The 13,095-nt window shown below is 37.7% G+C and overlaps 1 protein-coding gene across 2 annotated transcripts in view; it reads right to left on the bottom strand.

Moving 5' to 3' along the window:
* Positions 1–641: 641 nt before the first annotated feature.
* EEFSEC (eukaryotic elongation factor, selenocysteine-tRNA specific) overlaps positions 642–13,095 on the bottom strand; it is a 168,486-nt gene continuing 156,032 nt past the window's right edge. The window contains exon 6 of one of the 2 annotated variants that reach the window (XM_087708982.1): positions 642–1,914. In XM_087708982.1, coding sequence (XP_087565108.1) covers positions 1,730–1,914 — 185 coding nt within the window. In that variant the 3' untranslated portion in view covers positions 642–1,729. The remainder of the gene's footprint in view (positions 1,915–13,095) is intronic. The other variant, XM_014064031.2, reaches the window with a different exon arrangement.

Genomic DNA, 13,095 nt, shown 5'->3' with positions numbered 1-13,095 from the left:
ACAATGAAGATTGCAATGAAAACGTCTGACATGAAAATAAAATGTCTATTTTCCTCTACAACTCCACCCCCCTGTATATCTGAATAGCAGAAGTTACTCATTCAATAACTAAATGTTGAATTACTTATAGTTTACCCTGAAAGTAATCCTAGGAGTTGTAACTAAAGCTTCAGCAGAAAGCACCCAAGTTCATCACTCAAGCTCTAGGAAATGATTTAAAGGTGCTCACTGCTTTAAAGGAATCCAATCCAAGCTAAGTTAGATAGCAAATCTGTCATTCTACAAGGCTACAATAGGGAAATCCTTATTTCAAGATTTTTCCCCCTATAGGTCTCCCTACCAAGTCTTTCATCATGTAGAGCAATTGAAAATTCAATAGCTCTTAAGATTCATGAGTACTTTATTTTATCTGAAATTCATCCTTGCCTCTATTAATATTTTATTTATGTATTATATTTATACCTTACTTTTCTATTTGAAACAGTTTAGTCAACATGACAATACCTTATAATATAGTTTTAAGTTTAGGTTAAGTGTTTAAGATTATGTCATCAGAGGAAAGAACACAGGATTGTGACCTTTTGAAAAAAAGGTGGAAGAAACACACACACCCCTCCAGGAAAGAAATCACAATAAATAGCAGCCATACAAACATTCCCAAACTTTATTGCTCCCAGGAAATTTTATCTGTTTATTGGCATCACCAGGCACAGAGGAAAAAGAAATTGGGAATTTATTTCTTGACAATTATGTTCATTTGCAAAATTTGTTCAACAAATAATGGTTAGAAAGAAAATTTGCTTAAGGGCTGTGACACAAATCTCCATTCATCAAGTAAAATGATTTTTGAAAGAAACACCGACCTTGCTCCACTCCCTAAATATGGTTGATTTTGGGTTTCCCCTTCCAATTTTTGGTTTTGCTAGAGAATGAGAGATTTTGTATGGGGAGAGAAAAAGGAAGCTGAAACTGCGATTTAATAAGTTTTATAAATACAGTTTACTAATGTTTCACCAAAATAAAACTAATAACGTTAAAAACTTGTTTAATTTGTTATTTCGGTAATAAAAATGAAGATTTTTTGTGATGTTGAATAGTATTTATTTTATTCAGGGAAATGAGCAGGGAGATTTTATTGTTTTTCTGGAATGGGGGAGAGAAAAAAAGGAAAGATTCATTTCATATTTAGATAGGTGTACATGCAAAAATTATACGAAAGCCATTATGAACCATGAAACAGCAAAGTTAATGATATGCTATGAAATTATGTACATCCCTGAAGATGTTATGAAACTGAAGCCAGTTAAAATGATACTCAAAATACAAACCTCACTCAGAAATTGATCCCTGCCCTATAAGTAGTGTATTTGTATTCCTGAACATATAAGAATGTAAACAATTTAATTTCAGATGTATTTGCATTTCACTTGTCATCAAGTTTTCCATTAATTTTGTTTATTGATTCAATTATAATATCCGATTATCAAAAATATGAAAAAGCTTAAATTGCATATATTAATATGGAAACATTTCTACTACCTGCAAAAAAGTATCATGTATCTGTACCTATATCACAGGAGGCTGGAACTGGAAGGGAGAGGGAGGGAGGGAGGGAGGGAGGGAGGGAGAGGGAAAAGGAGAGAGAAAGAGAGAGAAGACAATGTGCACCATTTATGGAACCTGCCATCAAGTCATTGTGGTGTTCAGTCTTTAAGACTTCAAACATGGCTCAAGACTGAATCATTTTCTTCTGTGAATCAAAGACATATCTTTTAAAAAGAAGAGTGATATGAACAGGTTGGGCAGAGTCCACCTTGCTACTTTCATCCTCTTTTGCTGAATCTCCCTTCCCTGCCTTGGGCTTCTTCTTAGAAATGGCAGTCAGAAGTCCTTTCGTTTCTGGCTTCACCCCACCTGAAAAGTTAAAAGGAAAAAAAACTATTAGAAAGGAAACATCTCCAGGCAACCATCTCCAAATCTTGTAGACCATAACCTACTATTTGATAAAAAAAAGAAAAATGTGGGTTAGACAGCATCACCACCAGATGGATTTGTACCTGTACTCAATGTGTAGTCCTCAATGGAACTGCATCTACATGGAGGGATGTATGCAGTGTAGTACCCCAAGACTCTGTTTTAGGCCCAGTACTCTTCAACATCTTCATCAATGATTTGGACGAGGGGATTGATCATCAAATTTGCAGATGACATCAGGCTGGCAGGAATAGCCAACACTCCAGAAGACAGGCTTAAGATACAGAAGGATCTTGACAAACTTGAACATTGGGCACTATCTAACACAATGAATTTGAGTGGTGAAAAAAGTAAGGTTCTACATTTAAGCAAGAAAAACAAAATGCACAGGTACAGTATATGTAGCACCTCACTCAATAGTAGTAACTGTGAGAGAGATCTTGGAGTCCTAGTGGACAATCATTTAAATATGAGCCAGCAGTGTGCAGTAGCTGCCCAAAAAGCCAACACAGTTCTAGGTTGCATAGAATCAAGATCATGTGGAGTGTTAATACCACTTTATAAAGCCTTGGTAAGGCTATATTTGGAATTCTGCAATCAGTTTTGATCGCAACAATGTAAAAAAGATGTGGAAACTCTAGAAAGCATGCAGAAAAGAGCAACAAATATGATTAGGGGACTGGACACTAAAACATATGATGAACTGTTGCAGGAACTGGGTATGTCTAGTTTAATGAAAAGAAGGACTAGGGGAGAGATGATAGTAGTGTTCCAATATCTCAGAGGTTGCGACAAAGAAGAGGGAATCAAACTATTACCTAAAGCACCTGAGGGCAGAACAACAAGCAATGGGTGGAAACTAATCAAGGAGAACTGAGGAGAAATTTCCTGACAGTTAGAACAATTGGAGAAATTGTTCCTGACAGTTAGAACAATTAATCAGTGAAACAGCTTGCCTCCAGAAGTTGTGAATGCCCCTACACTGGAAGTCTTTAAGAAGATGTTGGATAGCCATTTGTCTGAAATGGTATAGGGTTTCCTGCCTAGGCATTTGGACTAGAAGACCTCCAAGTTCCCTTCCAACTTTGCTATTGTATTGTATTGTAAGAAAGCTCAAATTTGCTATATAGTAGAACAATACAAAGTCAATCTCATTTCCCACAACTTGGTTACAATTGGATAAGGGGTTCCACGGTCAGAGACTTACATTAAGTGGGCTGGAGATTTAAACCATTGTTGCCCCAGAACAAAAGATGTGGAAACTCTAGAAAGAGTGCAGAAAAGAGCAACAAATATGATTAGGGGACTGGACATTAAAACATATGAAGAACAGCTGTAGGAACTGGTTATGTCTAGAGGTGACATGATAGCAGTGTTCCAATATCTCAGGAGCTGCCCCAAAGAAGAGGGAGTCAAGCTATTCTCCAAAGCACCTGAGGGAAAGCCAAGAAGCAATGGGTGGAATCTAATCAAGGAGAGAAGCAACTTAGAACTAAGGAGAAATTTCCTGACAGTTAGAACAATTAATCAGTGGAACAACCTACCTCCAGAAGTTGTGGATGCCCCAACACTGGATGTTTTTAAGAAGATGCTGGATAACCATTTGTCTGAAGTGGTGTAGGGTTTCCTGCCTAAGCAAGGGGTTGGACTAGAACAGTGTTTTTCAACCTTTTTTGTGCAAAGGCACACTTTTTTCATGAAAAAAATCACGAGGCACACCACCATTAGAAACTGTTTAAAAAATTTAACTCTGTGCCTATATTGACTATATATAAAGTGTTTTTCCCACGGCACACCTTACACTATGTCACGGCACACTAGTGTGCCGCGGCACAGTGGTTGAAAAACACTGGACTAGAAGACCCCCCAAGGTGCCTTCTAACTCTGTTATTCTGTTCTGTTCTGGATATGAGCTCCCTATCCAAATTGTTTGCAGGGTTCCACAGCAAGAACAGCACTGCAGAAAATCCAGCAAAATGGACAAATCTACCATCTATTACCATTGATCTGCAGGATAAATATATCAACTTCCTGAATACAGGTTACCTACCTTGTATATGGCATAGGTTATATTTAAGTGGTGACAATAAGGAGAATTATTATTTTTTAAAGTTCAAATGTTTTATTGGAGAATAAAAATTAAAATAACATATATTATTCAAGAATCTTTCTTTTAAATGTCTTCATTTAACTTGTTACATTTGGGATTAATATGTGGGGACTGTGGATAATCTAAATCAAAACAAAAACAGTAACTGCTATTCAGGACTCGGCAATGTTTTGGCCAAGTTGCTAGCAGAGATCTCCTTAAAAGCATATTCAGTCCCAATTCAGCTGAATATTCTGCAAATGTAGATATTGGGCAGTAAGCCAATTTCAGCTCAGGTATTTCTAACCTGTGGTGTCACATAACCTTATCTCAAACACTTAATCAGTTTCTCTCCTCTCATATTGAAATACAGAGACAGATTCTTATATCATGGCCCAACAATAAGATTGAGATGTTTATGATTTACTGGAGACAGGTCGTCTACAAGCACAGGTGATCTGTTCCATTGCAGACAAACTAAAGGTCCATTCACAGTTACAATAATTGTGTTGATTCAGCACCAGAACACATAGATATTCAAGAAAAGATGTGTCCACCATGAGATTTGTAAGGCATATTAAAAAGGCCTAAAGAAGAAGAAACAGGACAAGAAATGTAGTTCCTTTTCTTTTCTTCTTCAGTCATTTTTTCCGATATAATCCAACACTTCCTCATAGTTCCTCTAGCCTATGGAATATGATAATGTAAGTCAAACTCCCACCTCTTTCAAGTATGATCTTGCAATAGGGAAAGTAAATATTATTAGAAAAGTTGAATAGCCAGTCAACATAGTAAGTTTTAAATGTGGGCATCTAAGATATGGTTCTGAGTTAATTTGGAAAAAGACAAAACTAATTCTTTAAAATGTAAAATGTGAATATAGCAAGCTTAGTACAGTATAAAGAATTATTGGTCTGGTCACTATAATTGGCTGCTGCTCTCCTTTGTGGGTATTATCAGCTTAACTTGTGAAAGAATGTTCAAATCAGCTGTTAAGTAAGATCTAATTTTTTCCCCATTTTACAAGCTTTTTCAAATTCCAGTATTTCAAGTCATCAAGTTTTTTTTAAAAAAATCATATCAGATTCAATATGTTTACTGATGAAAATGAGATAAACAATTCTATATGTATCAGGGTTTTTTTTTTCTGTCAAGAGGACAGTATGCTTTATGTCCATACTCAAAAATATGTGTTTATAAGAGCTGGAGAAAATGTTTCATGCCAACAATGTAATAGACAAAGTTTTTATAGATTGTTGTATACTCATAGTTGTTGTTCAACATTTGAACAGGGTTTCATAATCATGCATATTCTTATTTTGGCTCTCAAAAAGCCTTCTCCATGTATTCTAGCAATTCAACTATATTTTTTGTCTATAATGTTTTAGTAGGTTTCTTTTTGTATTTTTTAAAGAACAAACTGGATATTTTAGAGCTTTGTTCAGAGATTTAAATTAGTAGTAAATAATTTAATATATTTAGATGCAATCTAATGTTTTGTAAGGCTAATTCCTAGTCAAAGATATACTGAACGCTAACTATAGAATCTTGGTAACTCTTATAAATACCATATTTATCCCTTTACTTGTTTGTTCAATCTTTTGTCTCTGTTCTAGAAATGATTTTTTTTTTTAAAAGGAAAAGGGGAAAAAAAAAAAACCACTCACAGGCTCACTCTGAGGATCACTTCAAAGATTTACAAAACATCAGCAGAGACAGGCCCAAATGCGGGAGGGGGGGAGGACGAGGGTGTTGCTACTGCTGCTCTACATGCTATCTTTACAAGCTAGTTCCGCCGGATGAACTTTTTCAGCTAGTATGTTCACTTTTATCTTCTTAGTTAATCCAGCCATCTCATTGTTAAACAATGGTTGTGCAGGCCAATACAGCTAAAACATTATTTTCAATTGTAACTAAAAATAATCTCAAATACGTGGCAGCCTGCAGCTGTGCACAATGGATGTGGAATTAAGACTCACATAAAGCAATATACTCTTATTAAAACAATTTATTTACCTAGAATTTTATCAGGAGAATCATATTTCATGCAAACTGTAGGCAGCTACTTCAATATTAATACATATTAATAACAGCAATAACTTATCAAATGTATATGTTAGCTGACTCCAACTTTGAATGGTTTAAATTGTTAAAACATTTAAAAACAAGGAACAATACAATCCATTTATTGTGACTAAGCCAATTTTCACCTCTGTATATTAGAGGATGTGTTTGCGGTAGGGGGTGTAGCAAATTCATCCACCCATTAATTCATCCATCCATTAATAATTATTAGTATAACTAAATTATAATGTTTGCTGGAAATATGAACAGTTATGTACACTACTGACACTAATCTGATTGTGATGGGAAGAATTAGACTGAATAAATAAATAAATAAATTTGTCTGGTGATGTTTATATACTTTTTGCTTTTCCAGTTATTCAAAGCAGTTTGCAACAAAATCTATTGATCAAATCCTCCCTAAAGTAAACCTGCTCTTTCTTAACAGTAAATTGTTTCTAAAAAAACTAATTGCCCCAGTTTGTACTTCCATTATACTGTATTCATTCTTGTCTAATATGATTCCTAGCTATTGACTTACACTGGTGAATATTCTTTGTGGGAAGAATAATCTTTATGGGAAGGAGATGCTCTGTTTTGTAAGGATGGTTACAAGGAAGCTCTGTAAGCCTTAAAACAGGACTGGCAGAGTACTTTCTACTCAATTCCAAACAAGCACTTCAGAGCATGCAAAAGCACAAGCATAGCACCTGCCTCCATCTCATTAAAGCAGCAGTGTCTTCTCACAGAACTGTGTGGGGAAAAGACAGTGCTGCATTAAAGTAACATTCAGAAGGCATAAAGTAACATTCCTGCCTTCTGTACCCTAATGCAAGTTTTGGAAACAGAAACTAAACCACTGACTGTACCCCTCTATTTAAACTTCAAAAAACAGAAACTTGAATTGTTCCCAGCAGAAACCATTGCAGTAGCAACAGCATCAGAACAATTATACAATTATAATCACTCGTTCAGCACTGCTTTTACACGGAGAAGGAGCAGACGGAGCAAAGAGAAAGAAGGGAAAAAAGACAGAGAAGCAAGCTTTACAAAAGCATAATCATATTAAACTTTGGAGGAGAAAAAAAAGAGAAGAAATAGAAGCTGAAGAGCATTTTGCTTGCAAATTTGTATCGTTTTTTAGCAGAGAATTATCTCCAAGGCATTTTGTAGCTGGGAAATAGGAAAAAAAAAAAGGATAGGTAGTTAACCAAGTGGGCTGCCAGCCAAAAGCAGCTCAGGTATTACAGCTAGGTATTTAAATTACTTAATCAAATCCCAAGGCCCTTATTCTGCAAACTGATTAGGTAGTTGCTGGCATCACACCCTGACAAATGGCATGGTAGGTTTTTTTTTCACTCTGGTGCCAGGAGGTCTATGGGCTGAAGAGGCTCTGTGACACAGGCAGCACAAAGAGGGAAAGCACAAGCAGACAGGCTGGGAGCCACAATCTAGGTTTCATCTACCTCGGTGGATTTCTCGTATTACACACAATGCATACTTTACATTTTACAAGACCGAGGAAATGAAGGAAAATATATCTTTCACCAAATAAGACATCAGACTCTTAATAACTGAAATGACTGATATTTTTAGATGGAGGTCTAGTTTAACTTACTTACATTAAGAGTCTAATCTCTTCTGAACAATGACTGTGTAAGCTTGAATAAATAGTAAGAAATCTGTTCCATTAATTAAGTGCTGCCTGTACTACTTGGATTTGTAACAAATGTTAATAGATTTCTCTCCCTTTTCTCTGTTGGACAATTACTTTATTTTGCCAACTTGCTAATGGATTAAATTGAAAAGGTCCGTGTGTTTAAAAAGAAAGGGATTGTGTGTGAGAAAGAGAAGGCATTAGCTTGAAAGTCACAATAGGCAAGTGGCCCAGTGGCCCACTTTGCTCAAAAATACCTATACTTTGTGTGTGTGTGTGTGTGTGTGTGTGTGTGTGTGTGTGTGTGTGTGTGTGTGTGTTACTAATGGGTAGCACTCTAGAGTCAAGGGAAAAACAGGAGGTTTAACTAATTCAATTTGTGCCATCCATCACCTACATTTCACTTAACAAGTTTATTGTAGTGTTCCCCATTCTAATTAGATATAAAAACAAAAAGAATACACATAAAAGAAGGAAAAAGGAATTTTATTCTAGCTTTATGGCATCAATTGTTTACACATAGATAGAAATGTAAACATCTGCCACTCCACGTAGGCTCCTAACATCAGCCTACTTGCTCATGGTCTGCTCTCTTATAATGGTTTCCTCACATTAGCTTTGAACTAATTTGTAAAAACAAATATACTTATAAATTGAAGCAATATTTATGTTTCCTACAAGCCATCATATTTTGCAATGATCCTCCTACTGTTGCATTGTATTCAAAGCAAGTAAACACAATGGCTTTGTGCAGTGAATACCATTTGTAGATTGAACATCTGAAAGTAGAAGAACCCATCTAAGATACCAATTAGTATATATTATTACATATCTATTTCAGTATAAGCTTTACCCATTTCAATGGGAAAAGCAAACTTCCACATTAAAAAAAAAATTCAGTCAGGGGATTAATGTAAGAAAATAGTTAAAGTTGTAACTATAACTTTTTCCCAATAAAAGCAAACTAAATTTAGTTCAACGGTTAACTTCTTCTCTGAAAATCAGCTGAAGCTTACATTTTTATAGTGGCAATTCTTCTGTAGCTTGACTATACAACTAAACATAAAAATATGCAATCAGTAATTTGGTATTCAAATAACACACAACAAAGAATAGGCTTTTATTTCTTCGGGGAACAAGCTGAAGGAAAGGCAGAGGTTGCTTTTTACTTTTCTTACCTTTCTACTTTTCTTTACTTTTCTACCTGCTACTACCTACTGCCAATTTGTTCACATCTTCCTAATCAAGTCTAGAAAAAAACACAAAACCCAACAGCAGCTAATATTGGGCATGAGGTGAGTCTTGATACTTTACTGGGCAGGAAACTTTTCATCCAGAATTTAAACATGTGAGCAAGTGTACACACAACCACACTCACACACAAAGTTTATTTAAGCAAATTGACCATTGGCTTACCTGAAGGGTCGTTCTCAGTGCACTGCAGGAGTGTCCAAGCAAGGGTTAAATTCTGTCCCACTGCCCAAGGACTGGATTGAAAATCTTTGGTCATGCCCTCTGGCTCCTTCCATCCTCAGTTTTTCAATGAAGGCATGGTCCATCTGAGACAGATGTCCATCTGGCAATAAATCCTCACACGGAAAAGCAGGACATTGTGGAAATAATACCCCAGGACAGGGTTGGACACTCCCACAGTGCACCAAGAACGACTCTTCAGGTAAGCCAATGGTCATTCTGCAGTGCACTGCTTGGAGTGTCCAAGCAAGGGACATGCCCAAGCAAAAGGTCACTAGGGACGGTGTCCCCAGTGAAGTCCACAATCCATGTTAAGATTCGGCAGAAACCATGCTCTGCAAAACACGTCTTCCAAAGTCTGCAGAGGCGTATTTGTCCAGCTTGTAGTGCCTGACAAATAAAGATGGTGTCACCCAGGTTGTCACTTTGCAGATCTCCTCAATCGAGGCCTGGGTAGTGCTTTGGGTTGAATGCGCTGTCAGTCTGGGAGGCACTGACCTCCCCCCTGGTGTTCGTAGGCCAAGGAAATGCAAGCCTTGAGCCAACAGCCAATGGTGGAAGATGATACCTTTCGGCCCTTGGCCTCCAGTTGAAAAGATACAAATAAGGCCTCCGAGTGTCGGAAAGAGGAGGTAGGCTTGATGTACCTCTTCAATGCTCTCTGCATGTCTAGGGTATGCCAACAGCGTTCTCTAGGGTGCGTAGGTCTCGGGCAAAAGTTTGGGAGGATGAGCTCCTGGACCCTGTGAAAATAGGAATTGATCTTTGGGATAAATGATGGGTCCAGTCGGAGAATGACCCTGTCACTATGGATGAGGTACAAATCCTCCCTGACTGACAGAGCTGCCAGCTCTGACACCCTCCTCGCCGAGATAATGGCGACAAGGAAGGCAGTCTTGAAGGAAAGGTGCTTGATGGAAGAAGATTGGAGAGGCTCAAATGGTGGTTCTGAAAGAGCCCTGAGAACAACAGCAAAATCCCAGGACAGATAGCGATGGATCACCTGCGGCCGCAGGTTAAGGAAGGCCGTTATGCTGGGGGACGGCTGAGTGATTGAGAAGAGTCTACAGACAGAACTGTGGCCATTGCAGTGACCTTGCATCATAGGGTGGTTGTGTGCTTTCGCCGCCACATTGTCCGACCGGACAAGCATATAGTGCCCCTGCAGGTATGACTGTAACTTGCGAAGATCAAGGCAGACTGCCCTCAACAGCCAGTTGATATTGTGTGCCAGTTCGTTGGCGGACCACCTCCCCTGCACTTCCTTGTTGCAGAGGTGAGCTCCCCACCCAAAGAAGCTGGCATCTGACGTGAGGATCACGGGCTCAGTTTCTCAGAACAATGTTAGAAAAACAGGACTGTGCATTGGCCATATCATGTATCACAGAATAAAAAACACTATTTTTAAATATGATAATTTAGATTCAATGGTACTCATTTAAGAAAGGGTTTTTCATATCGAATGACACCAAGCCAATGTGCAAGTAGAAAATTCCATGAACTTTGTTGCATTCATCTACCCCACTTATAGAAACAACCAAACAATATGTGGAACTGTAGAAAACCAACAAAAGAACCAAGTTATAAATTGCAAAATGCAAATGGTGGACAGATGTATGAACCAAAAGAGGAAACAGAGATAAAACTATTAGTACAGATGGGGATGCTATTTTTTAACCATCTTGAAAAGCTACATGTGTAAATACAGAGCACTTATGTTCAGTCTTGATGATTTGTTGAAAAACCACAGAATCTATTGAAAGATGATCTCGTCCATCTCCTTCTTTCTTGTTTAACATACGGCATTATCAAATGTCACCTAGGCTTTTCTTGCAAACCTCTAGTTTCTTTATGATCTATTTATATTCAGCTTATTAAATTGGTGTTTGCATGATCTACAGATGCTAGTTTGCCACAGCAAAACAACACTGAATACATGGACTGCAGGACAGATGTGCAAAAAGGTTTCAAGCTTGAAATGGCTGTTTCATATGCCCCATGACTGAAAATGGAATAGACCATGCTTTATTTCATTATGTTTCATTCCATTTTCAAAATAACCATTTCAGGTACTTCAAAATCCAAGCATTTTGACATTTAAATGCACATTTTTCTTCACTAATGCTACTCTCTCAAATGAGATCTGTTTGCTTATTTGAAAATTTTATTTTTTCCAGTTAGGTGATATGTATATATCACTACTCCCATTGCATACTAGTTATGCAAATCTTTTTTCCTTTGCTTTTAAGCTTTGCTGCTGCTTCTCCCCACCTAGCTGCATCTATCCTAATCTCCTATTTAAAGCCCTCTTCCAGAATAAACTAGGCTATGGCTAAATCTAGGCTAGACTGCCCTGTTTCCCTGAAAATAAGACCTCCCTGGATAATAAGCCCAATTGAGCTTTTGAGCATATGCGCTAAAATAAGCCCTTCCCCGAAAATAAGCCCTCCCCCAAATCTTGCAACACAGCAGGTGGTGCAGTGGTTAAATGCAGCACTGCAGGCTACTTCAGCTGACTGCAGTTCTGCAGTTCGGCTGTTCAAATCTCACTGGCTCAGGGTTGACTCAGCCTTCCATCCTTCCGAGGTGGGTAAAATGAGAACCCGGATTGTTGTTGGGGGCAATATGCTGACTCTGTAAACTGCTTAGACAGGGCTGAAAGCCCTATGAAGCGGTATATAAGTCTAACTGCTATTGCTATTGCTATGAGGTGACCACGCTCACTGCCTCCTGCGCCTCAAAAATAATAAGACCTCTCTGAAAATAAGGCCAAGAATTTATTTCGGGGTCAAAAGAAAATAAGATCCTGTCTTATTTTTGAGGAAACATTGTTTGACTAGGAAAGGTAGTGAAAAGTAAGGTAAAGACCTACTGGTTAATAGTGGAAAGGTAACTTCTGTAGAAAGTTAAATTGTAGAAATATTTCTATTTGTCCTGCAAAAGCAGTGAGGTATAACCCGACAATGCGGTAAAATGAAGCTGAGTCAGAGCCCACTGCTCAGAAAGCAGGACTCTTCTCTACCTAAGGAGAAATGATGGGGCTCCTTTTCATTTAGTCAGCCTACTCCTCTCTAGGACCTAAGAGTAACAGAAAAGAGTTGATCTCTTTTGAATCTGAGTCCAATGGATAGTAGACCCAGAACAATCAGCAGATAACCCATCACTAATAACACTGACATGCTGTGGACCTAAGAGCAGCATACTATGGGAACCCTACACACTGTACTTTAAAGAGCCATGTTATTTGCCAAAAACTACTATAATATATTTGACATGGATAGCCTAGAGAGCACTGCCTATAAAGAGTTTGACAGACTGACAGTTAAAACTAACTAATTATAACATATAAATAGTAAGGAAAGAACAGTAGGAATATTTCAGCAGCAAGGTGCATGCTCTCAAGTGGAATAAACTGAACCAGGCTGACAATCAGCTGCCTTGTGAACTCTTTTAGGATGTTCTCATTCATTAGAACTCCACCTCCCTACAGTTCAAACACCTCCTTGAAAGCAAATAACCATGCATGGCATGACAAGACATGTGATGGCATATCTTCTTGATCCTTGAGACAAGAATTCATGACCAAAGCAATTCTTCTACCTGACCCATTTTTTGACATGAGAAACTTCTTCGATTGCATACTCAACTGCACTGAGTCAGGTTCGGCCCTTGGTTCTTTTTTTACAGGAAAATTTCCACTTTTACAAGAATAATTTTGATATATGTACACTAGCTGCAAAAAAAATTGCTACTTATCCCTATGGTAGAGACTATATTGGTTAAAATTGCCATGGACCAGCTCTGAGCACTGCTATTCATTCTATTAATTGTAGTAACA

This window comes from Thamnophis sirtalis, unplaced genomic scaffold (genome assembly GCF_051295495.1).
Source record: "Thamnophis sirtalis isolate CommonGarterSnake01/CBP01778 unplaced genomic scaffold, rThaSir2_p1.2 scaffold_3, whole genome shotgun sequence".
NCBI lineage: Eukaryota > Metazoa > Chordata > Lepidosauria > Squamata > Natricidae > Thamnophis > Thamnophis sirtalis.
This window is presented reverse-complemented; position numbering and strand designations above follow the sequence as displayed.